General features: G+C 38.0%; 1 protein-coding gene and 1 pseudogene across 1 annotated transcript in view; one reads left to right on the top strand and one right to left on the bottom strand.

Annotated features, from left to right (window-relative positions):
• The window catches only part of SCP2 (sterol carrier protein 2), a 125,538-nt gene that overhangs the window by 75,644 nt on the left and 23,741 nt on the right, over positions 1-26,153 (bottom strand). Inside the window, 5 exon segments of the mRNA XM_053895251.1 lie at positions 1,103-1,250; positions 2,873-3,023; positions 4,393-4,479; positions 9,961-10,024; positions 21,712-21,865. Coding sequence (XP_053751226.1) covers positions 1,103-1,250; positions 2,873-3,023; positions 4,393-4,479; positions 9,961-10,024; positions 21,712-21,865 — 604 coding nt within the window.
• On the top strand, positions 13,946-15,393 carry LOC109266865 (heterogeneous nuclear ribonucleoprotein A1-like; annotated as a pseudogene).

Consider the following 26,153-nt stretch of genomic DNA (forward strand, 5'->3'; position numbering starts at 1 on the left):
TTTCTTGAGTTTACTTATTAGTTCTAATAGTTTTTTTAGTGGAGTCTTTAGAGTCTTCTATATATAGCATCATGTCATTTGCAAATAGTGACAGTTTTACTTCTTCCTTACCAATCTGGATGCCGTTTATTTCTTTTTCTTATCTGAATGCTGCAGGACATCACATACTCTTTTGAGTGGCTAAAACATTTAAAACTGACCATATCAATATTGGTGAGGATGTGAAGCAACTCAAACTCTCATACACTGCTTATGGTAATGAAAAATAATACAACCTTTTTATAAAAGAAAAGAAAAAAAATCCTCCAGATCTCACCAACTAGTTTTCGCATTTTCCTTTCTGCAAGTCTTTATTCAAACACAATATGGGGGCACGTGGGTGGCTTAGTCAGTTAAGCATCCAACTCTTGATCTCGGCTCAAGTCAGAATCTCAGAGTTCGTGGGATCAAGCCCTGCACTGGTCTCCACATTAGCATAGAGCCTGCTTGCGATTCTCTCTCTCCCTCCCTCTCTGCCCCTTCCCAGCTCTCATGCATGGGCACGCTCTCGCTCAAAATAAATAAATAAACTTAAAAAAAAAAAACCAAGGGGCACCTGGGTGGGTCAGTCAGTTGAGGTGCCCAACTCTTGATTTCGGCTGAGGTTATGATCCCAGGGTAATGGGCTCCAGCCCCATGTCCAGCTCTACACTGACCGTGTTGCCTGCTTAAGATACTCTCTCTCTCTCCCTCTACCCCTCTCCCCCAGCTCATGCTCCCTCTCTGGGAAAAAAAAAAAATACAATATGAAATATTTGGAAGTACGTATGTAATGTTTATCCTTTTTTTTTTTTTTTTTTTTTTTTTACTTAACAGTTCATTCTAAGTTCCTCTGATACACATAATACAAATTATTTGTATAACCTATTACCTCAGTGGTGGTAATATCCAAGACTACATGCTCTAAAAAGTCCAGTATTGGGATAGCTTACATTTACTTTGCACAGTATGGCAGAGTCAACATGAAAGGAAAGGCAATTAGTGAATTCCTTTTTTTAATGGCAAAACTGAAATGTTCTCAGTGACTTTACTAAGTTAATCTGCATCTCACCAAAGATATTACCTTCTGGACAGAGTCCCAGTGCTTCATAAGTAAGGAGTTCATTGACAGAAAAGCAATCATGAAGTTCTATGACATCAATATCACTTGGTCTCAGGCCAGATTTCTCATAGCACTTTCTAGCAGCTTCTTTGCTCATATCAAAGCCAACCTAAAACCAAAACCACATATAAGTAAGTTAAGGGCATCAAAACTGGGACTTTTATATAAGATTTCTGAGAGATTAACATGTATAACCTTTACAGTTGAAAATTGACTATACAAATTAAAATCTCAGTTGAGATTAATAATCAAATCTTAGAATGATTCTCTATTACATAGAAAGTCTAAATAAAAGAATATTCAGGATGGAGAATGTACATATTAAATTGTATAGTATAAAAAACAGAATTTTAGGGGCACCTGGGTGGCTCAGTCAGTTAAGCATCCAACTCTTGATCTTGGCTCAGGACATGATCTCATGATTTGTGAGTTCGAGCCCCACATCAGGGCTCCTCACCAAGAGCATGGAGCCTGTTTGGGATTCTGTCTCTCCCTCTCTGCCCCTCCCCTGCTCTCTCTCACTCTCTCTCTCAAAATAAATAAATAAACTTAAAAAAATATAAGAAAAAAAACAGAATTTAAAAAAATGTTTATTTATGTTTGAGAGAAAGAGAAACAGAGTGCAAGCAGGGGAGGGGCAGAGAGAAAGGGAGACACAGAATCCAAAGCAGGCTCCAGGCTCTAAGCTGTCAGCACAGAGCCCGACGCAGGACTCAAACTCATGAACTGTGAGATCATGACCTGAGCCAAAGTTGGATGCTGTGCCACCCAGGTGCCCGAAAAAAAAAACAAACAGAATTTTAAATAAATATATAAAAAGGACTTAAAATTCCTTAGGCCATATCTTGCACAGTTATAAAAACTCAGTCAAACCACAATGTGTTGTTGTGGTAAATAGTTTGAAGAGATTGAGCAATAGATCATTATGATTCAGATACACTAAAAATATAAGGAATTTCTATGTGAAAACAAACAATCTTCTTCTAAAAAATCATATAGGATAACATTTTTCCAAACCCATGCTCTTAACACCCCTTTGGTCTCAGACAATAACAAGCAAACTCTCCAAGTTATAAAATTGTGGTGTAAATGTATTACACAGAAAACCTGAGAAGTTCCACCTCAACCACATCCCAGCTTTGTGATCTTGGGCAAGTTATTGAGACATTTTCAAATTCAAAGCATTGCTGTAAAATCATTTTGTAAACTCTAATTACCTTATCATTGTTATACATTTGTGTATACGTGCACGGGTACATTTTTAAATATGTATGTGTATATCTTCAAATATTCAACTAACTCTAGGTCTGAATTGTCATTTTTTAACTTCTTCCACATTTACTCAATCTTTAATCAAGATTTTTAAAGTGCTAAGGTCAAGAAAGTTCCCTGAAAATATCCTTGTCTTCCCCTTAACTCTGTAAGAAAGGAGTTCTGGGCATATCCAGTCAACTCAAAAAAAAAAAAAAAAAAAAAACACAAAAAAACAACCCCACCAAAATAGTATATCTAGTTAATTAAAAGTGCATTTATGGCTCTATCACAAGAAGCATATGTTCTCATCAGTTATTTTCCCTTAACAGATTCTTAAGGATGGATTATAATATTAAATATTCTGGACTGATTTTTTTCAAGTAAATAACTTCCAGAGCTAATGACAACATGAGGTCACCTTGAAATTTTAAAACAGAAAGCCCTCGATTGATAAATAAAATAGAATCTCAGACATACCATTTTAATAATGCTTTTTTCTTCAAATGAGCTTGGAAAATCAGTTACCATCTCTTGTGCCACAATTTCCACAGCTTTGGATTTTAGGCCATATTTCTGGACAAATGTTTCACTAGCCAAAACTGCCGCTGCAGCACCATCTGAAGTGGGACTAAGAGGAGGTAAAAATAATCATTTACACCCAGTGCACCTCTACCTTAGGATTTCAGACCAACAGTTCTTTCTATGTGGAAAGAAAAGCTGATTATGCTTGCTGGTCATTGCACTGTCTTCTTTGTGAAATCTACAGTTAAAAATTATACATGCTTCCCACCTGAGAACTGAATCTCTATCAAGAATTTAAACACTATCAGCCACTGCTTGGTCTGTAAGGGTCTCTCCCAAAACATTCTTAATGCAAAGAATCCTGAATTTACCTTTGCAGATGCATAAGGCATCTTCTGGTGACTTCTGAGGAGTCAACAAGGTTTTTCCTATTATAGTACAATAAAAATCTACCATGGGCCTAACTAGCTCTAACATTGTTATCTCCAAATAATCAGTCTTGGAATCCTTTTGAAACTTGGAAAGGAGAGAATAGGAAATACCAGAAAGTCCAAACCAGAAGGTGGGGTTTAGTTAAGAGATCTCCTCAAAATAGATTTTTTCCTTATAGCAAAGCTGTGAAGGAAAGTGGCAAACACAAGAAGACTTCTCTGAGTTCAGCTGGACTTTATAAATGGGCAGACCTTCATATTGCAACAGATAAAAGCTGACCCCATTTGTTCAATTGCATACTACCAGGGTCTTCCAGGTGATAAGCAGGAGCTATACAGTACCAATTCAACCTTCTGGGAAACAGATATTGTCAAGCAATTTTCAAGATGCAACTATTATTATTATTAGAGCTATTTTTTTCTTGTTTTCATTTTTCCTATTTTATGTTTACTCTTAGCTGCTATAACTGAGTAACATTTCCTAAGATAGAAGCATACAGTAGAGAAAACAAAATGCTCAAGGGAGAAACTCTGGACTCTACTGGCCTCCTAAGCCACATTTAAATGAATAAAATACAATTTTTAAAAAGTAGGTAGAGCTCAAGAATGAAGGAAATGAAGTACATAATTTTCCAAGAGAAAAGACAGTCTGTTTCCAGATAGGAATAGGAAGTAAAGGGGCCCCTGGGTGGCTCAGTCAGTTAAGCATCTGACTCTTGATTTCAGCTCAAGTCATGATCTCACGATCGTGGGACTGAGCCCCACTTCAAGCCCCACTTCAGGCTCTATGCTGAGCTCAGGCTCAGTGCTGAACGTGGAACCTGCTTAAGATTCTCTCTTTCTCTCTCCCTCTGCTCCTACATGTGCACGTTCTCACTCTCTCTCTCGCTCTCAAAAAAAAAAAAAAAAAAAAAAGGAATAGGAAGTAAGGGCACGCCAGAGTGAGGACTCCATTAGTAGGAGCTCTATGCAAGCAGATACAGTTACAGATATACCCAGATGGAGCAGTTACTTCTATTAAATATTAAAATGTGGTTTTCTTACCAACATTGTAAGATAGTCAAATAATCAAAAATTTCTCGAGATTTCATCACTTCGTCTAAACTGTATTCCTTTTGGAACTGGGAATTCCTAAATACAAAATAAGTAGTTACAGAATACGAAGTAGCAGTTTTAATTTTTGTTGAAAATGTTCTGATCCAGAAGTCAAAGAATAATATGTAAATATTATTTTTACAAACAAAAGATAGGCTTTTATGAAGAGTTTCAACCTTTTTTTTTCAATAAATATTAACTTTTTATTATGGTTATTATGAGTAATATAATAAGCGCTACACTAAAACTGCTAATACTATCGGCATCTTCATTTAATATATTTTGACTGTTCTATTAATATAAGATTTTCTTTTATATTTTAATTTTTATTTATTTTTAACTTAAATCCAAGTTAGTTAACATATAGTGTAATAATACATTCAGGAATAGAATTTAATGATTCATCATTTACATGTAACACCCAGTGCTCATCCCAACAAGTGTCCTCCTTAATGCCCCTCACCCCTTTAGCCCTTCCCCCGACCCAACCCCCTGCCAGCAACCCTCAGTTTGTTCTCTGTATTTAAGAGTCTCTTATGGCTTGTCTCCCTTCTCTGTTTTTATAACATTTTTGCTTCCCTTCCCTTATGTTCATCTGTTTTGTATCTTAAATTCCACACATGAGTGAAATCATAGGATATTTGTCTTTCTCTGACTGACTTATTTCGCTTAGCATAATACACTCTAGTTCCATCCACATTGTTACAAATGGCAAGATTTCATTCTTTTTGATCGCCAAATCCATTGTATATATATACCACATCTTTATCCATTCATCCATTGATGGACATTTGGGCTCTTTCCATACTTTGGCTATTGTTGATAGTGCTGCTATACACATTGGGGTGCATGTGCCCCTTTGGACCAGCACTCGTCTTTCCTTCGGATAAATACTTAGTGCAATTGCTGGGTCATAGGGTAGTTCTATTTTTAATTTTTTGAGGAACCTTCATACTGTGTTCCAGAGTGGCCGCACCAGTTTGCTTTCCCACCAGCAGTGCAAAAGAGATCCTCTTTCTCTGCATCTTCATCAACATCTGTTGTTGCCTGAGTTGTTAATTTTTGTCATTCTGACAGGTGTGAGGTGGTATCTCATTGTGGTTTTGATTTGTATTTCCCTGATGATGAGTGATGTTGAGCATGTTTGCATGTGTCTCTTAGCCATCTGGACGTCTTCTTTGGAAAAGTGTCTATTCATGTCTTTTGCCCATTCCTTTTCTGGATTATTTGTTTTTTGGGTGTGGAGTTTGATAAGTTCTTTATAGATTTTGGATACTAACCCTTTATCTGATATGTCATTTGCAAATATCTTTTCCCATTCTGTTGGTTGCCTTTGAGTTTTGTTGATTGTTTCCTTCGCTGTGCAGAAGCTTTTTATCCTGATGAGGTCCCAATAGTTCATTTTTGCTTTTATTTCTCTTGCCTCTGGAGACATGTCAAGTAAGAAGTTGCTGTGGCTGAGGTCAAAGAGGTTGTTACCTACTTTCCCCTCTAAGATTTTGATGACTTCCTGTCTTACGTTTAGGTCTTTCATCCATTTTGAGTTTATTTTTGTGTATGGTATAAGAAAGTGGTCCAGGTTCATTCTGCATGTCGCTGTCCACTTTTCCCAACACCATTTGCTGAAGATACTGTCTTTTTTCCATTGGGTATTCTTTCCTGCTTTGTCAAAGATAGTTGGCCATAAGTTTGTGGGTCCATTTCTGGGTTCTCTATTCTGTTCCACTGATCTATGTGTCTGTTCTTGTGCCAGTACCATACTGTGTTGATGACTACAGCTTTGTAATACAGCTTGAAGTTTCAACCTTTAATAAGTAAGTTGTTTGAACTGAATTTTTTAAAAATCTGAACTCCAAAATACAATATGTTGTAAAATAAAAATGTGTTTAATCTTCATCCTGGCTTCCTAGCATGGAGCTTCTAAAACCTGTGCAATTTCCTGAGTGACAGGAGTGTCTTTGTTATGCTAATATGGTGACTTACAGTGGGCTCCCTGTTAACTGTATGGGGGGAGGGGGCTGGTCACCAGAAACACCAACTGTGTGAATATAGGGGTTAGGACTTTTGAGCCAGTTTGACCCCTAAGGAGAAGGGAGGGGCAGGAGATTGAGTTCAATCTTGTGTCAATGATTTAATCAAGTACATCTGCATAAAGCCCCAGTAAACACTCTGGACACTGAAGCTTGCTGAAGCTTCCTGGTGGTGAGTACCTTCATATACCAGGAGGGTAATGTGTCCTGACTCCATGGGGAGAAGGTACAGAAGCTCTGCTTTAGGAACCCTCTCAGACTTTGCCTTATGTGCCTCTTTATTTGGCTGTTCCTGAGCTGTATACTTTATAATAATACTGTAATCATAAGTATAGCACTTTCCTGAATTCTGTGAGGAACTCTAATGAATTATCAAACCTGAGAGGTCATGGAAACCCCTGTATTTATAGTCAGTTGGTCAGAAGTACAGGTGGCCTGGAGACCCTACTTGTGGCTGGCATCTTAAGTGAGGGCAGTCTTGCAGAGGACTAAGTTCTTAATTCCTGGGGTCTGCATCAACTCGGGTGGTTAGTGCCAGAATTGAATTGCAGTATACCCAGTTGGTGCCAGATCAGTTGGGGGTTAAAATGTAATACCACCACCACCACCACCACCACCTAGAGAATTATTAAATACTAGTTCCTTAAGAGCAAAACAAAATTACTTGCAATTCAGCCTTTTGTGGGGATGATATTATACAATTACTTTTAATGAAGGCTAATGGAGTTCTTAAGTAAATGTAGAAAACCTATAATAAATTATCTGCATACTTCAAAGCACATTTCCTTTCTGTGAAAAAGAAACTTAACCACTGCAAAGAAGAAACTTATTTTTATCCCCTTTGGCTCCTCTAACAATAAAATGAGATGATTTCAGAAACTGCTCTGGCAAAAATAGCAGAAGCAGTAGACACCACAAAGGAAAGTCTATAAGCAAACTTCAACTGGTATGGAAATGAACAGCAATTCAAATGTTTAGAAATAAAGCCCATGTAACTTAGATCTGCATACTAGTATCTGTACCTTTTCTTCTAAAGTTAACTTTGATCATCACCAACTTCCATAAAACACCTAATTTGTGCCAGATCCTGTGGTAGGCATGTGGGACATGGGCATAGTCCTTACCCTCAAGGAACTCAGTATGAATCTCTGGCAAATAAATACAATATGATAAATACCACGACAGAAATGTTATACAGAGTGCCACGAAAGCACACAGGATGAGCATCAGACCCAGATACCAGAGGGAGCTTTCCCTCTGGGGTTAGCAAATAAGAGGAAGGAGGAGACAGAGAATTATACTGGCAAAAGAATCAGGATACACAAAGCCTCTTGAGTTAAAGTAGCTCACTGAAGCTAGGGTATGAAGTTTGGGAGGAAATGTAGTCACAAGGTGACAAAGATGGAGCAAGAGAAATAAACAAAGATCAGCTCATGAAAGGCCAGTGTATGGTATTTACATTTTACACTAAAAACATTGAGGAACTATTAAAGGATATTAAGCTGGAGTGTAACAATCAGACTTGTATTTAAACAAGAAGGCTATGGTACACAAAAGGGATGGTAAAGGGCATTATCAAAAGCAACTAAACTAAGAGATGAGAGCAATAATTAAGGCAAGAAATGCTAAGGGCCTAGAGTAGGGAATTGGAAGTTAAAGACAGAAAGAAGGGATGAGTTCAAGAGACAGTAAGGACGCAGCATTCCGTTCATCCTCAACTCATCTGCAATTCATATGGGACACTGAGGAAGAAAGCAGAGTTAAGAATGACTTCTGGTTTTCTATTATTAGGTATATATTGATGTCATTCATGAAGAATACTAAAGTAAAAATAGGGTTGAGAAAAAATGATCAATTCTGTATGGCCATGTTGACTCTGAGGCACTTATGAAGCATCTAAGTAGAGACAACTAGGAGTAAGTTATAGACACAGGTCTGAGGGCTCAAGTGGCATGAACTATCCCTAATTCGACACTACTTATCACAGATTCTCACTGCCTTTAAGTATTCTTATAATTTGTGAGGAAACACTTGAGAAGAGTTTTATAATTCAACCTTCTTAGAAATATGTAAGCGGGTATCTATAACAACTAGTGAGCAAACACAGGATTCTCTTTCTTTCCTAGCCAAGGAAAACCTAGTGCAAGAAGTTGGCATCTGAAATTTCTGAGCAAAACCTAGAAGGCTATTCTTGGCTGTTTCAAAGAGTTTTACATGATGAAACTGACATCCAGAAATAACATTTGCCTATTCAACATAATTGAGAACTTACAATATGAAATGGAAGGCCACTGGGGACAAGGAACTTATCTATCTTGTTCACTGCTGTATCACTAGCAGCTAAAGGTGTGTTGCACACAGTAGGCCGCTGAATACATATTTGTTGAGTGAATGAATTCCCTTTAGAAGAATGCCATAATGAGTGGATAATTGATGCCTGGTTAGGCAGGGTGTTAAGTAAGAGAAAGACTTTGATTCTCTAGAGAAAGTTAAGAGCTACTCCTTGAAGCCTCAAAGCCAAGAAACTGCAGTGTTGTCAATTCCTCAATGTATTGGTATAGTTCCTTACTACTTAGGAAATAAAAAGGATATTTGCATGGTTCTCCAAGTTCTAAGGACAAAGAATTTGCTCTAGATCATCTTCATGGGCTTAAGACTACTTATTCAAACTCTACTATACAGGTGCTTGCTTCGGCAGCACATATACCAACTCTACTATTCAGTAACAGCAAAGTTTTATTGAACATATACTATGTTCCAGTACCCTGCTAGATGCTGACGATACAAGATAAGACAGAATCTCTGCTCAAGGACCATCATGATCAAAGAAAAGACTTATAAATAACTAAGTGGGATAGGGTGATGTGTTATAATAGAGGTATACAGACAGTGCAATGAAACTCATGAGAAAAAAAAAATTATGCCCAGGAAGCTTTAAGAAGGTGTTTAGAGAAGGAATGACATTTGGGTTGGGGCTTGATGGGTAAATAGATATTCACCAAACAAAAGAAAGACAAAAGGATATTCCAGGGAGAGTTAACAGCCTAAGTAAAAACACAGAAGTGAGTACTGTATACTACACTTGGGAAAAAACAAGTGATCTGGTGAAGCTAGAGACTGTAAATAACCAGAAAGTAGTAGGAAATAAGACAGGCAAGGTAGAGTGGGCCAAATTATAACAAGCTTATTATCTCATATGAAGGAGTTTCTATTATATCATATAAGCAATGAAAATTCACTAAAACTTTATCAGCAATCATTCACATTCTTTCTTAAGCTTAAATAAATGACATTCTAAATGTAAACAAACCCAAAGCTAAAACTGTAGTTAAAAGTTTACCTGGGTACAGGCCTTTTATAAGAAAAATAATAAAACATTCTAGTTAATATCTTTGAGGTCTTCCCCTTTACTTTTTAAGTATAAAGTTGTATATTACATAGCAGGATAACTCAGATTTTTACAATTTCATATTTCTGAAATACTTACGGGTTATTAACTGAATGTTTATGATTTTTCCATCCAATTTTTGCAAAATGTTCAACCTTTGTTCCTGTAGAGAAAACAAGTAAGTGCTTTCATATTGCTTATTAAATGTTGCAATGGTACACAGTGTCCTGCCAAATATTTCTGCATTTTCCCTTGCACAGATTGTCAATATTGATCATGTCAACAACTGATCCCTCACATAAATATTTAATTAAACTTGTGTATATTTAATGAATTGAATCCACTAATAAGCACATGAATATGAATATGAAAAGCACTGAATATGAAAATAGTTCAAACTGGTTAATTCTATCTAGTATAAATAAGAGTCCAGTTTCAAAAACCAGAATATACAGCCTGGGATTCACAGTGGATATAGGGCAGGAAAGCACTGCCAGCAATTTTTTAAGGAGTTTGCCAAAGTATCCCAATGCCCCTGGGCTAAGTGAATTTTACAACCCACACCCTCCAGGACCTGATCCTTCTCCTTCCTTATGAATAGGCAGAAGAGTCTTTAGAAAAGTTATAACCTAGGGGTACCTGGGTGGCTCAGTTGGTTAAGCATATGACTCTTGGTTTTGATCTCATAGTTTGTGAGCTTGAGCCCCACATCAGGCTCTGTGCTGACAGTTCGGAGCCTGCTTGGGATTCTCTGTCTCCCTCTCTCTGTTCCTTCCCCGCTCATGCTCTCTCTCACTCAAAAATAAATAAATAAATATGTTTTAAAGTTTAAAAAAAAAGAAAAGTTATAGCCTAACAAGAAATATGTATGTTTTTAAATTCTTTAACAGAAAATTTAAAGATTAGTGTCAGAAAAACGAAAGCAAGTATTAAGGAAGTTAAATACGCAAAAAATTTTTACTACTTTAAAAAAGACAAAGCAGCATAAGATAGGTTTTGAATCCTGCTTGAGAGCCAGAAAGGCCAAGGAAGGAAAAGGAACACTGACAGCAGCTGATAATGTTATGTTAATAGATGATGGCACAGGAAAATGAAGAGCCCCCATTTCTGTTTCATCTCTATCATCTCTGTCAGGAGGATGATCTTCAGAGCAGAAATGACATACATATAATTGAGCAAATCTTGTCTCAATTCTAATAAAAAAGGAAGAAGGCAGAATCCACACTAGTGATCTCATACAAAGAAGAGTGATAATCAGGTGGCAGCCAATATGGGTTCAGTAGGAACAAGCCATAGAAGATTAATACCTGTTTTCATTGGTTTGACTGGTAGATCAAATGAAACATAGTATCTGATTATCAGCAAGACAATTAAATTTTTTAGGACATCTTTTGGGACAAGGTAAGGAAATACTATACTGTGGGTTTTGGTTTTTGTTTGGGGGGAGCACAATGATGTTACTTTAAAAAATGAGGATTCTGTCAAATAGGTTTAGATAATACTGGGTTAAACAAAGTGAAACAGGTTTCTTTATGGCAAGACATTCAGAGCCTTTACTATTATTATATGTGTATCATGACTGTCCAAAAGGGGGTTAAAGAATCTGAAGCATCTCCCAACTTATCTGACCCATGAAATAGAGAATCTTATCAGGTTACTGTCCCACAGAACACATATTGGGAAACCACCAACATTGGCTAATATAGGTTAACCTGCAGAAAAGTCTCTAGTGCTAACCTCTAACCTCAGCCATGCTCTGGCTAATATGTCTACCAAAAATTGGATTAGAAAATTAAAGGCATGTTCACCAAACCTGAATGTGGGAAGGACTGCTATAATATTGAATCCAAATAGATTCAACAAAGCTTATTAATGGGATGGATCAGAATATATTCAAATTAAATGATCAATTCTATTCCTGGATCCCCAAAACAATCTGGGAAAAGGAGCAGCAACTATGAGAAATGCCCTGAGGTTCTGTTTGACTACAAGTTCAATATGATTTAATAGTGTGACGCAACTACCATAAATGCTTACATGTGATCCCAGTATCCACAATTAGACTTGTGATGATGAATTATGAAACAAGTCAAATGAGAACAGTTACACAGTTAAGTGAGAAACAGTTAAAAGGAAGTTAAGCACAAGGTCTGGCAGGTTTCAGATATTTGAAGAGCTATAGAAAGAGGTTCACCTCCTGTGAGCCTCAGAAGACAGAAACAAGACCATGGATGGAAACTATAGGGAGAGAGATTTGAGTTCAACATGGCAAAGACCACTGTAACAACTGGAATCACCCAAAAAATGGAAGGAGTGACCATTGGTGGGACTAGAGTCATGAAAATGTTCGGTGGGACTGGAGTGATGAAAATGTTCTGAAACTAGAAAGTGGTAATAGTTGCAAAACTCTGAATATATTAAAAATCACTGAATTGTATACTTTAAAAGGGTGAATTTTATGGTATGTGAATTATATCTCAATAAAGCTGTCATTAAAAAAAGAAAATGAATTAAATTCCCAACTCAAAAACTAGAAAAACAACAACCAAAGTAAACCAAAAGAAAGCACAAAGAAGATAAAAGCAGAAATTAATTGCGGAAAAAATAAAAAGAGTAGACATAATCAATCAAGATCCTGTTATTTTGAAAAATTTAACAAAATAAGGGCACCTGGGTGGCTCAGTAAGTTGAACGTCTGACTCTTGATTTCAGCGCAGGTCATGATTCCAGGGTTGCAGGATGGAGCCCTATATTGGGCGCCATGAGCATAGAGCCTGCTAAGAATCTCTCTCTCTCTCCCTATGCCCCTCTCCCCTGCTCACATGCAGGCTCTCTCAATCTCTCTCTCTCTCTCTCAAATTAAAAAAAAAATTAACAAAATAGACAACTACCTAATTTAATTTTAAAAAGGAGAAAGCAACGGGGTGCCTGGATGGCTCAGTTAGTTAAGCATCTGACTTCAGCTCAGGTCATGATCTCGTGGTTTGTGAGCTCGAGCCCCACATTGGGCTCTGTGCTGGTAGCTCAGAGCCCGGAGCCTGCTTCGGATTCTGTGTCTCTCTCTTTCTCTCTGCCCCTCCCCTGCTCACACTCTGTCTCTCAAAAATAAATAAACATTTTTTAAAAAAAGGGCAAAGCATGAATATACAAACATAAAAAATAACAAGAGGGAAATATCATTGAAATAGAAAAAATTGTAAAATTGCAAAAGACTACTTTTCAGACTTCAATACAAAGATTTGGAAATCTAAATGAAATGAATAATTTCCTAGAGATACATAAACTACCCAAAATAACCTCAGTGAAGATAGAATATTTAAACATAAGGAAACCAAGCAACTACCAAAAAGGAAAAAAAAACAAAAAACAAAACAAAAAAAAAACAGGCCAAGATGAGTTCACAGGGAATTCTATCAAACCTACAAAGATTAGGTAATCTCCATGCTCCATAAAGTGTATCAAAGCATTAAAAGTAAGGAGAGGCTTCCTATTTCTTTTTATAAAGCAAGTATGAAATTAACATAAAATCACTTACAAATGTTGATTTGAAAGTACTATATAAAATAAAATAGTGACAGAATCTAACCCCACATTAAAAAAAAGTCAATACCTCACAACCAACTGGCATTCATTCGAGATACGCAAAGTTGGTTCAATACCAGGAATCCAGTAATAAAATATTCTAATAATAGACCTAAGTGCAATTAACAGAGGCTAGAAAAAGCCTTTAACAAAATTCAATACCCATTCCTGAAAGAAAAAAAAAAAAACCTCAAGAAAACAACTGATGGATGCTTTATGAACACAACAAAATTATATATTATATATTATACTATATATATATAATTATAAAAAATTTTATATTACATATCTTTTATATATATAAAAGATCCTGAGGCCATCAGCCAGCATCTTACTTAATGGGATAATAACATCTGCCGTAATGGATTGTTGTGAGAATTGAATAAGATAATATAAGTATGGAAAGTCATTCATTCATTCATTCATTTACTCATTCAACAAGTATTTATTGAGTCCTTTCTGCACACAGATGCTGCTGAGTAAGCATCATTAAAGTCTCCCCTCGCACTGCCATCATGTCTAAGTCAGAGTCTCCCAAAGAGCCTGAACAGCTGCGGAAGCTTTTCATCGGAGGTCTGAACTTTGAAATAACCAATGAGAGTCTGAGGAGCCATTCTGAGCAATGTGGAAATCTTACAGACTGTGTGGTAACGAGAGATCCAAACACCAAGTGCTCCAGAGGCTTTGGGTTTGTCACCTATGCCACTGTGGAAAAGGTGGATGCAGCCATGAATGCAAGGCCACACAAAGTGAATGGAAGAGTTGTAGAACCAAAGAGGGCTGTGTCGAGAGACAATTCTCAAAGACCTGGTGCCCACTTAACTGTGAAAAAGATTTTTGTCAATGGCATTAAAGAAAATACTGAAGAACATCATCTAAGAGATTGAATAGTATGGGAAAATTGGAGGGATTGAAATCACAACTGACCGAGGCAATGGCAAAAAGAGAGGCTTTTCTTTTGTAACATTTGACTGTCATGACTCTGTAGACAAGACTGTCATTCAGGGGCGCTTGGGTGGCTCAGTCGGTTAGGCGTCTGACTTTGGCTCAGGTCATGATATCGCGGTCTGTGAGTTCCAGCCCCGCGTCAGGCTCTGTGCTGACAGCGCAGAGCCTGGAGCCTGTTTCAGATTCTGTGTCTCCTTCTCTCTGTGACCCTCCCCCATTCATGCTCTGTCTCTCTCTGTCTAAAAAATAAATAAACGTTAAAAATTTAAAAAAAAAAAAAAAAAGAGAGACTGTCATTCAAAAATACCATACTGTGAAAGGGCACAACTGTAAAGTAAGGAAAGCTTTATCTAAGCAAGAGATGGCTAGTGCTTCCTCCAGCCAAAGAGGTCGAAGTGGTTCTGGAAACTTCAGTGGTGGTCATAGAGGTGGTTTTGATGGGAATGACAAACTTGGCTGCGGAGGAAACTTCAGTGGGTGAGGTGGCTTCGGTGGCAGTCAAGGTGGTGGTAGATATGGTGTCAGTGGGTATGGCTATAATAGATTTGGTAACGATGGAAGCAACTCTGGAGGTGGTGGAAGCTATAATGATTTTGGCAATTACAACAAGCAATCTTCAAATTTTGGACCCATGAAAGGAGGAAATTTTGGAGCCAGAAGCTCTGGCCCATATGGTGGTGGAGGCCACTTTGCCAAACCACAAAACCAAGGTGGCTATGGCGGTTCCAGCAGCAGCAGTAGCTATGGCAGTGGCAGAAGGTTTTAATTACTGCAAGGAAACAAAGCTTAGCAGGAGAGAAGAGCCAGAGAAGTGACAGGGAACCTACAGGTTACAATAGATTTGTGAACTCAGCCACGCATAGTGGTGGCAGGACTTAGCTGCTACAAAGAAGACATGTTTTAGACAATACTCATGTGTATGGTCAAAAAACTCGAGGACTGTATTTGTGACCTGTACAACAGATTATTTTAGTTTCTGTTCTGTGGAAAGTGTAAAGCATTCCAACAAAGGGTTTTTTTAATCATGACACTGAATAAACATGTCCTTTAAAAGAAAAAACACACAAATATTTATTATTTACATATGGTAGGGACTGTAGAAGAGAAAGGGGAAAAAAACAACAACGTTCTTCTATCTAGATTACATGCCAAGCACTGTGCTAGGCTGGATATATTGAAAGTAAACAAAACAGACATGGATCCTGCTTTCATGGAGTTTACAAAATAATGAGGAAGACAAAAATTAAACAAGTAAAACTACACACACACAAACACACACACACGTTTATATATATATGAATATAAATAGTGCTAGATGCTATGAAGGAAAGCAATTGGGGGCTATCTATGAATGAGAATAATAGGAGGGACCTGCTTCAATTTGAATGGCCAAGGACAGTCTTTCTTTGGAGAATAATTAATTATAGAATACCTGCTTTGTGCCAGGCACTGTTCTAGGTAACAAGAAATGAACAGGGAATAAAACAAAAGTGATGGCCTTATGGAACTTAGATGCTAGTTGGAGGAGACAATCAGTAAGAAAAAATATATATGCCAGGTTTTATAAGTGTTATATAAAATAATTCAAGAGGAGACACAGAGGATAGGGAGTTCCAGGAAAGAGGGTGATCAAAGAAGCAGATGACAACTTTTAAGCAAAGACCTGATGGAAATAAAGGAGCTAGCACCAATGATATCTTAGGGTAAAGCATTCCAGAAGTGGAAACAGCAAGGCCCTGCCTCAAGCAGGAATGTGTTCACTGTTTTCAAAAACAGAAAGGATAATGTGGCTGGAGTAGAGTGGTGAAAGAAAAAATGGTAACAGATGAGGTCAGAACACTAATGAGGGTGGGGGATCAGATGGTGCAGAAGTTTGTAGGCCACAATAAGACGTCTAAGCTTCAATCTGAGTATGATAAGAACATATGGAGAGTTTGAGCAGAGGAGTGAACTCATCTGGCTTATATTTTAAACACACTGCACTGAAGCAGGGTTTAGACTGTTAAGTGCTGATATAGCTGATATAGGATACAGCTGTTAAGTGCCGTGTTGTCACTCGCCCTGCTCAAAATAAAGTTGTTTCTTAACTATACCTGTTTGCTATACTCATGTGACAGCAAGGGACACTTGGTCTCATACACGTCAATAAAATTAAATACTGATTTGAATGGCGATTCTTGAATTAAAAAACAAAAAACAAACAAACCACAAAAACAACAACAACAACACAACAACACTGCTCTGGCTATAATGTAAAGAACTGACTGCAGAGATACACAAGAAGAGGCAAAAAACCAAAACCAAAACAGGACTCCTATAATCCAGATGAGAAATTAGGGTGACCTGCACTACAGTAGAAGTGGTAGAAAGGGTGAGAGATGTTTACTGAGAAATGAGTGAAAAGGTTTGCCAATATACTCATACTGTCAAGTTCAAGCAGACTCAAGAACAGCCCCATGGTTTTTGGCCAAATGTCCTAGAAAGATGGAGTTAGCATGTATTGAAAGGGGAAATCTTCAGGAGGAACAGAGGAAAAGGGGGGAGTTCAGAGAAAGAATTAGGACTTCAGTTTTAGACCTATTAAAGTTGAAATGCCTATTATAGACATCCAAGTGGAGATACCTTTGGAAAGTGTTGGAGATATGAGACAGGATTTTTTTAAGACCTAATGGATGAGGACAGCCAATCTTGAAAGAATGGAGTAAATAGCACTGTAGCCAAAGGGAATATGAGACTCTGAGGCAGAAAACAGTTTGGTTTACTGAAGACAATGAAAGAAGGCCAGGACAATGGGAATGAAAACAACAAGAAATTATTTTTTAAAATACAGAGTCTCATTGTTTTACAATAACAAATAATGAATACATATTTTAGTACCTAAATGCTACAGACTGTGTCCCTGACAAAAATCATATGTCGAAGCCCTAAACCCCAATGTGCTAGTATTTGGAAACAGGACTACTGGGAGGTAATTAGGGTAGTGAGGTCATGAGAGTGAGGTCCCCATGACAGATTAGTGCCCTTACAATACTCTTAAGGGGCTCCTGGGTGGCTCAGTTGGTTGAGCGTCCAACTTCGGCTCAGGTCACGATCTCATGGTTTGTGAGTTTGAGCCCCGCGTCAGGCTCTGTGCTGACAGCTCAGAGCCTGAAGCCTGCTTCGGATTCTGTCTCTTTCTCTCTCTGCCCATCCCCACTTGTGCTCTGTCTCTCTGTCTCTCAAAAATAAATAAATGTAAAAAAGAAAAAGAAAAAAGAAAAACAATACTCAAGAAGAGAAAGATGTTTCCTTCTCTCTCTGTCTCATTCTCTCTCTCTCTCTCTCTCATTCTCATTCTCATTCTCTCTCTTTGCACCTGCACAAAAGAAGAGGTCAGGTGAGTACACATGGAAGGGCAGCCACCTACAAACCAAGAGGCCTCAGAATAAAATCTATCTTGTACCTTGATCTCGGACTTCCCAGCCTCCAGAACTGTGAGAAATTAATTTTTGTTGTTTGAGCCACCCAATCTACGGTATTTTGTTACGGCACCCAAGCAGACTAATATACTGGAACTGAGGTTACACTAAACAAAAATGTAAAATACATGAATGGCTTTGAAACAAGGAAGTGGGTTTTAAGGAAACTGCTAGTGAAAGCCTAAATAAAGTGCCTTAAAGAAACTATTAGTAGAAGCCTCCAGATCCTGTGAGGATGCTGTTGGTGAGGGTTTACAAAATGATAAAAACCTTACTGAGGAACAGAGGAAAGGAGATCCTTGCTGCAATGCTTGCTGACACTATAGTAACACTATTATCTGCAGTTATGTGAAAATCAGATAATAACAAAATATTGAAGGTGCCACATGATTTCTTCTTGCTATTTATAGTAAAAATCTATACTGCTATACTGAAGAAAGGGCTGTTAAAAAGAATTCAGGACCTGATGACATTGAAAGTTCAAGCCTCTCAAAGAGGGAAAAGATGCTAAAATTAAGTAACAGTCTTTGAGCAAAGATCAAATCCAGGGCACTGCTTATAAAAAATGGTACAAGGATGAAGCCCAAGCTATGACAAATCTTTTGCTGTGATCTCAGAAATATCAAAAGTGACGCCTCAGAATATAGTTCAAACAGACAAAAAGCCCTCTAAAGAAAAAAAGGTTGTGCCTCACAAATCCTCTCAAAGAATCAAGAAGCTTAAGAATGTTGTCCCTCAGCTGTTTCAGAAGGGACCCAAGGTAGAAGAAAACTTATCTTTATCTTTTTTTAAATGTTTATTTATTTTGAGAGAGAGAGTATGTGTGTGTGCAGACAGGGGAGGGGGAGAGGGAGGGGGAGAGGGAGAGGGAGAGGGAGAGAGAGAATCTCAAGCAGGATCACAGAGTCTGAAGGACTTGATTCCACAACCCTAGGATCAAGACCTGAGCCAAAATCAAGAGTCAGACATTCAACCAACTGAATTTTAAGTTTATTTATTTATTTTTGAGAGTGGGGGGAGAGAATGAGCAGGGGAGGGACAGAGAGAGGAAAGAGAGAGAATCCCAAGCAGGCTGCACACTCAACACAGAGCCCAACTTGGGGTCTGATTTCACAACTGTGAGATTAGGACCTGAGCCAAAATCAAGTTGCTTAAGCAACTGAGCCACCCATGCACCACCTGTATATTTATGTTTTGTGTACTTCTCTGTATTGAGTTATAATACCCATCAATGACAAATTTTTGATTTTTAAAAAATGCTGGGTTCAACCCGCTAAGCTGATCCCATCATTTCCTAGCAGGTCACAACCCACAGTTTGAAAAACTCTGGTCTAGGGTTAAGAGCTGTGGTAATAAAAGGAACTGGAAGGAGTCTGGAGTCTTTGTTTTAGAGTCTGCAGGTAGAAATGATAGGACATAATGGGACTGGAGGGACTGGAATAAGAAGAATAAGAAGGGAGAAGTGTCAAAGATGACTCATGTTTCTGCCTTGAACATCTGAATAAATGGAAGTGCCACTTACTGAGATGAGGAAAACTAGAGGAGGAACAAGTTTAAAATTATGGGAGAAGAGAAGAGTTTGCATTTGAACATGTTAAATTGAGATGTCTATTAAATATACAAGCAGATATCCAAGATGCCACCTGGTTATGTAAGTATAGAAGCCATCACTGACTGCCCTAAGTTTGCCTTCCTCATCCCACCCTTGTTTTTTTTCTTCACAAGACTAATAATTACCTGAAATTATCTTCATTTTTTTCATGTGTTAATATCTCTCCCATACTAGAAATTTAAGCAAAGACTTCATATTTCATCTGTTTATTTATAGCTTATGAATGAATACACTAATACACTTAATTCTTTTTCCCTCTTAAATGTCCTTTGAGGTCTGACTTTGCAGTTTCCTACAACAAAAGAAGTGGAATGTATTTCCCTATCCCTTGATTCCAAGTTTGCAATATAACTTGCTTTGGTCAACAGCTGAAGTCTCACAAGGCTTTACGTGCTGCAGATTACTCTCTTGTCCTCCTGCTGTCACCATGAAAAGGACATGCCAGGGCTGGCTCTCTGGTCCCAGGAGGAAGAAAGATATATGACCCAGTCAAACAAGAGTAGAACAGAGCCTCCAGTCATCCTACAGTCATATGATTAACCCAAACAAGAAAAGCTGAGTTCAGCTTAGATGAACTGATTCCTAGTCAATCTACTAACTTGTAAAAAATAATCATTGTTTAAAATCACTGAGTTTTGGCATGGTTTATTACAAAGCAATAGCAAACTGATATACCGATGTATCCAATGCCTAGAGCAGTGCCTAGAATATAATGACAGCCCAAATAATATTTTAAATGAATTATTTAATTGAAAAAGAAATAGATAAGGAATAGCCAAAGAGGTAAGGAAAACCAGGAGAATGGGGTGTCACAAAAGCCTAGAGAAGAGTATGTTTCAAGAAGGAAGTAGTCAAAAGGGATTAATGGTGTTAAGGTCTTTAAATTAGGATTAAAAAATATTTACTAGATATGGCAACATGGTGCTCAATAGTAGCCTTGCGAAAGGAGGGAAGCCAGAATGGAACAGACTGAGTTTTAAAATGCAGGAAATAGCATTAAGAAAGAAAATTCTCAGGGTGCCTGGGTGGCTCACTAGGTTGAGCGTCTGCCTTCGGCTCAGGTCATGATCTTGGAGTTTGTGAGTTCGAGCCCCATGTTGGGCTCTGGCTGACAGCTCAGAGCCTGGAGCCTGCTTTGGATTCTGTGTCTCTCTTTCTCTCTACCCCTCCCCTGCTCATGCTCTGTCTGTGTCTCAGAAATGAGTCAACATTAAAAAAAATTTTTTTAATAAAAATAAATAAATAAATAAATAAATAAATAAATAAACAAACAAACAAACAAACTTCTCATGGCCAAAAACTGGCAATGTTCTTCCCACCATTCTTCCTTGAAAATTTTTTTCCTTTCTAATTATTTGATTTTGGCTATCAAACAACCTGGGATATTTTTCCTGCAAAGAATAAGAAAGCTGAACTTCATGTAGGATTACTTACTTTCTTATCTCATAGTACATAGCAAGGCACCGGTTCAGGGTCATACAATTAAAAAAAAAAAAAATCCTAGGGGCGCCTGGGTGGCTCAGTCGGTTAAGTGTCCGACTTCAGCTCAGGTCACGATCTCGCAGTCTGTGAGTTCGAGCCCCGCGTAGGGCTCTGGGCTGATGGCTCAGAGCCTGGAGCCTGCTTCAGATTCTGTGTCTCCCTCTCTCTCTGCCCCTCCCCCATTCATGCTCTGTCTCTCTCTGTCTCAAAAATAAAAAATAAAACGTTAAAAAATTAAAAAAAAAAAAATCCTATCTGTACTATCCCATGCTTTAACTAACTGGTTAAGGCAAGCCAATCACTGATTATCAGTCAAAAAATTAGGATGTTTACCTACAAAATGCAAATCAACTATGAAATTTAAACCTCATAAAACATTACAAATGACCAATGATGGACTCTTGATGAATTCAAGCACTAAGAATAAAATTTGGCTATATAAACCTATTACCAAGAGCAAGCTTTAAGTCTCGTCATATTCAGAACGGATACACCTCAATTTATAATTCATGATTATAGGGGACAAGATTTATGTTACTTTTCCTATTTCAATTTCTTGGTATGGAACATTCTAGGTACCTCCCATATGATATCCTATACATAAATACCTTCTCTACAATTAAATCCTACATGAATTATTCAATTTAATTCAAAAACCACTTTATATTTTATAGATCCTGATATTTTCCACAGTTCCTAAATAAATTCCTATTGTTTCTCTTCACATGCATATAACTATCAATAGGCCTTAAAATATTTTTAACATACCATATTTTTCCATGTGCTCTTTTCCAGCAAACCCAAACATCTGAGGAGCAACTGGTTTGGCACACAATCCATATTTTTTTATCAGGACCTCAAGATGCTTATCAATTGGATTGGTCCTTTGTGAAGTCTAAGAGAGGGGAGAAAGAAATAAGTACTTGACATGCTAAGTGTCTCTTTCAACTATTACAGTGTTAATTAAGACATCTGCTTATTTTAAGCCATAGTAAACCAAAAATAAGCAATGTGAATAAAGTCAGTCAGGAAATACTTTGCAGGGAAACATGGAAAGGAAAAATAATCAAGTGAGGTGTTAATTTTTTCATGAAGTATTTATAAAGAATCCAATATGCACCCATACTACTCAAGGTAGTATGCTCTGCTCATCTGGCATTTACAACTGAGGCAGGGAGGGGACAAAAGGTGATGAAGATAAAACTAAATTAAAATATAAATAACAATGCTATAAAGAAGAACAAATTCAAGTAAGGGGATAAAACTGAACATAGGAAGTGTTACTTTAATTTTTTGTTTGTTTTATTTATTTTTGAGAGAGACAGAGTGTGAGCGGGGTGAGCAGGGGAGGAGCAGAGAGAGAGGGAGACACAGAATCCGAAGCAGGCTCCAGGCTCTGAGCTGTCAGCATAGACCCCAATGCGGGGCTCAAACTCACAAACAGTGAGATTGTCACCTGAGCCGAAGCCAGACACTCAACCATCTGAGCCACAAGGCACCCCTAGGAAGTGCTATTTTATACACAATAGACAAGGAAGGTCTCATTGACAAAACAGTATTTGAGCAAGAATGTGAAGCAGGAAGGAGTAAGTTATTTGGGTAACCTTAGGAAAGGAGCATTCTAGGCAGAGAGAACAGCAACCAAAAAGATCTTAAGGCAGAAGCATGCTTGGGTTTTTGAGAAAAGAAGTGAATTAGGACTAAGATAAAGAGTGTAATCACCTCAGAGAGTGTAATCACTTTTGTTTCCTAGTTCTACAGTATAAGAACATAGTTACTACCACAAATATTTCACAAAGGGAAAGATTTTCTTCTCAGTTTCCCTGCTAGACGCTCAGGTCACGATCTCACGGTTCATGAACTCCCTGAAGGCAGGAATCTTTTTTCATACACCTTTGCACATACACCCAATGACTAGCATATGGCCTGCCACACAGCAAACATTCTATAATTGTTGAATGAATAAATGAGGATTATTTTTTGGTCCACAAGGAGTTCCAGAGGGAATACTGTTAAGCCCTTCTCTTTGATTAAGAAAATATAGGGGTGCCTGGGTGGCTCAGTGGGTTAAGCATCTGACTTCGGCTCAGGTCATGATCTCGCGGTCTGTGGGTTTGAGCCCCACATCAGGCTCCGTGCTGACATCTCAGAGCCTGAAGCCTGCTTCGGAGTCTGTGTCTCCCTCTCCCTCTCTCTCTGCCCCTCCCTGCTCATGCTCTGTCTCTCTCTCTTTCAAAAATAAACATTGAGAAAAAAAAGAAAAAATATAGGCCTAAAGAAAGAAAATTATTTAGTTAGATATGATAAACACTTGACAATCCAAATGATATTTTGATAGAAATGGGTCGTGTGAATCTCTGAACACAGAAATCTTAAAAATAAGAGTTCTAAAGAAATTTTTAAAAACAAAGAGAAGGGGTCCCTGGATGGCTCAGTCAGTTAAGCATCTGACTTCAGCTCAGGTCATGATCTCATGGTTCATGAGTTCAAGCCCCACATCAGGTTCTCTGCTGTCAGCACAGAGTCCACTTTGGATTCTCTTTCTCCCTCTCTGCTCCTCCCCTGCACCCTCTCTCTCTCTCCCTCTCAAAAATAAACATTAAGAAAAAAAAGTTTTTTGGGAATGCAAGCTGGTGCAGCCTCTCTGGAAAACAGTATGAAAGTTCCTCAAAAAATTAAAAATAGAACTACCCTACGACTCAGCAATTGCACTACTAGGCATTTATGCAAGGAATACAGGTGTGCTGTTTCAAAGGGGCACATGCACCCCAATGTTTATAGCAGCACTATCAACAACAGCCAGAGTATGGAAAGAGGCCAAATGTCCATCGATGGATGAATGGATAAAGAAAATGTGGTATATATATATATACAATAGAGTATTACTCGGCATCAAAAAGAATGAAATCTTGCCATTTACAACTACGTGGATGGAACTAGAAGGTATTATGCTAAGTGAAATTAGTCAGAGAAAGACAAGTATCATATGACTTCACTCATATGAGGACTTTAAGACACAGAACAGATGAATATAAGGGAAGGGAAGCAAAATAATATAAAAACAGGGAGGGAGATAAAACATAAGAGACTCTTGGGGCGCCTGGGTGGCTCAGTCGGTTGAGCGTCCGACTTCAGCTCAGGTCACGATCTCACAGTTCGTGAGTTCGAGCCCTGCGTCAGGCTCTGGGCTGATGGCTCAGAGCCTGGAGCCTGCTTCCGATTCTGTGTCTCCCTCTCTCTCTGCCCCTCCCCCATTCATGCTCTGTCTCTCTCTGTCTCAAAAATAAACATTAAAAAAAAAATTTTTTTTTTAAAAACATAAGAGACTCTTAAATATGGAGAAAAGAGAGGGTTGCTGGAGGGGTTGTGGGAGGGGGGATGGGCTAAATGGGTAAGGGGCACTAAGGAATCTACTCCTGAAATTATTGGTTGCACTATGTGCTAAATAATTTGGATGTAAATTTTTAAAAATAAAAAATAAAATTAAAAAAAATTTTTTTTAAAGAGAAAATGTTCACTGCTAAGTAAAAAAGGGGTGCTAATTAAAACAATGATATATAACTTCTGCTTCTAGACAAGATGGATTACAGAAAACATATTTATCCTTCTAGCTTAACCATCTAAAAGCTTGGACAAAATATATAAAGCAACAATTTTCAATGTACAAGTATAAAGCACAGCATAGAGATCGCTAAGAGAAGGAAAACAAATAAGATGAGCATTATGATTTTCCCCAGATTGCTACTTGGAAAGAACAGGGAGGAGTAACATGAAGTCCAGCAATCTTCCTAAGTTGAAGAAACAGAGTTCAGAACTCAAAGAGACCAAGCCATCTAGAATTCACAGAGAAGAGAACTGGAGACAAAAAGAGACAGACAGAGAACACATATGTGCACATGCTCTGAAATGGATAGCAACATGCAGAAAAATGAACCTGGACCACTTTCTTACACCATACACAAAAATAAACTCAAAATGGATGAAAGACCTAAATGTAAGACAGGAAGCCATCAAAATCCTCGAGGAGAAAGCAGGCAAAAACCTCTATGATATTGGCTGCAACAACTTCTTACTCAACACATCTCCGGAGGCAAGGGAAACAAAAGCAAAAATGAACTATTGGGGCCTCATCAGGATAAAAAGCTTCTGCACAGCGAAGGAAACAATCAACAAAACTCAAAGGCAACCAACAGAATGGGAAAAGATATTTGCAAATGACATATCAGATAAAGGGTTAGTATCCAAAATCTATAAAGAACTTATCAAACTCCACACCCAAAAAACCCAAAAAATAATCCAGTGAAGAAATGGGCAAAAGACATGAATAGACACTTTTCCAAAGAAGACATCCGGATGGCCAACTGACACATTAAAAAATGCTCAACATCACTCATCACCAGGGAAATACAAATCAAAACCACAATGAGATACCACCCCACGCCTGTCAGAATGACAAAAATTAACAACTCAGGCAACAACAGATGTTGACGAGGATACAGAGAAAGAGGATCTCTTTTGCACTACTGGTGGGAAAGCAAACTGGTACGGCCACTCTGGAACACAGTATGAAGGTTCCTCAAAAAATTAAAAATAGAACTACCCTATGACCCAGCAATTGCACTACTAGGTATTTATCCAAGAGATACAGGTATGCTGTTTCAAAGGGACACATGAACCCCAATGTTTATAGCAGCACTATCAACAACAGCCAAAGTATGGAAAGAGCCCAAATGTCCATCGATGGATGAATGGATACAGAAGATGTGGTATATACATACACAAACACACACATACACACACACACACACACACACACACACACACACACACACACACAATGGAGTATTACTCAGCAATCAAAAAGAAAGAAATCTTGCCATTTGCAACCACGTAGATGGAACTAGAGGGTATTATGCTAAGCGAAATGAGTCAGTCAGAGACAGACAAATATCATATGACTTCACTCATATGAGGACTTTTAGACACAACATATGAACATACGGGAAGGGACACAAAAACAATATAAAAACAAGGAGGGGGACAAAAACATAAGAGACTCTTAAATATGGAGAACAAACAGAGGGTTGCTGGAGGGGTTGTGGGAGTGGGGGATGGGCTAAATGGGTAAGGGGCATTAAGGAATCTACTCCTGAAATCATTGTTGCACTATAGCTAACTAACTTGTATGTAAATTTAAAAAATAAATTAAA

Source organism: Panthera pardus, unplaced genomic scaffold, assembly GCF_024362965.1.
Source record: "Panthera pardus isolate Hobbes unplaced genomic scaffold, ASM2436296v1 HiC_scaffold_11, whole genome shotgun sequence".
In the NCBI taxonomy this organism is placed as follows: Eukaryota; Metazoa; Chordata; class Mammalia; order Carnivora; family Felidae; genus Panthera; species Panthera pardus.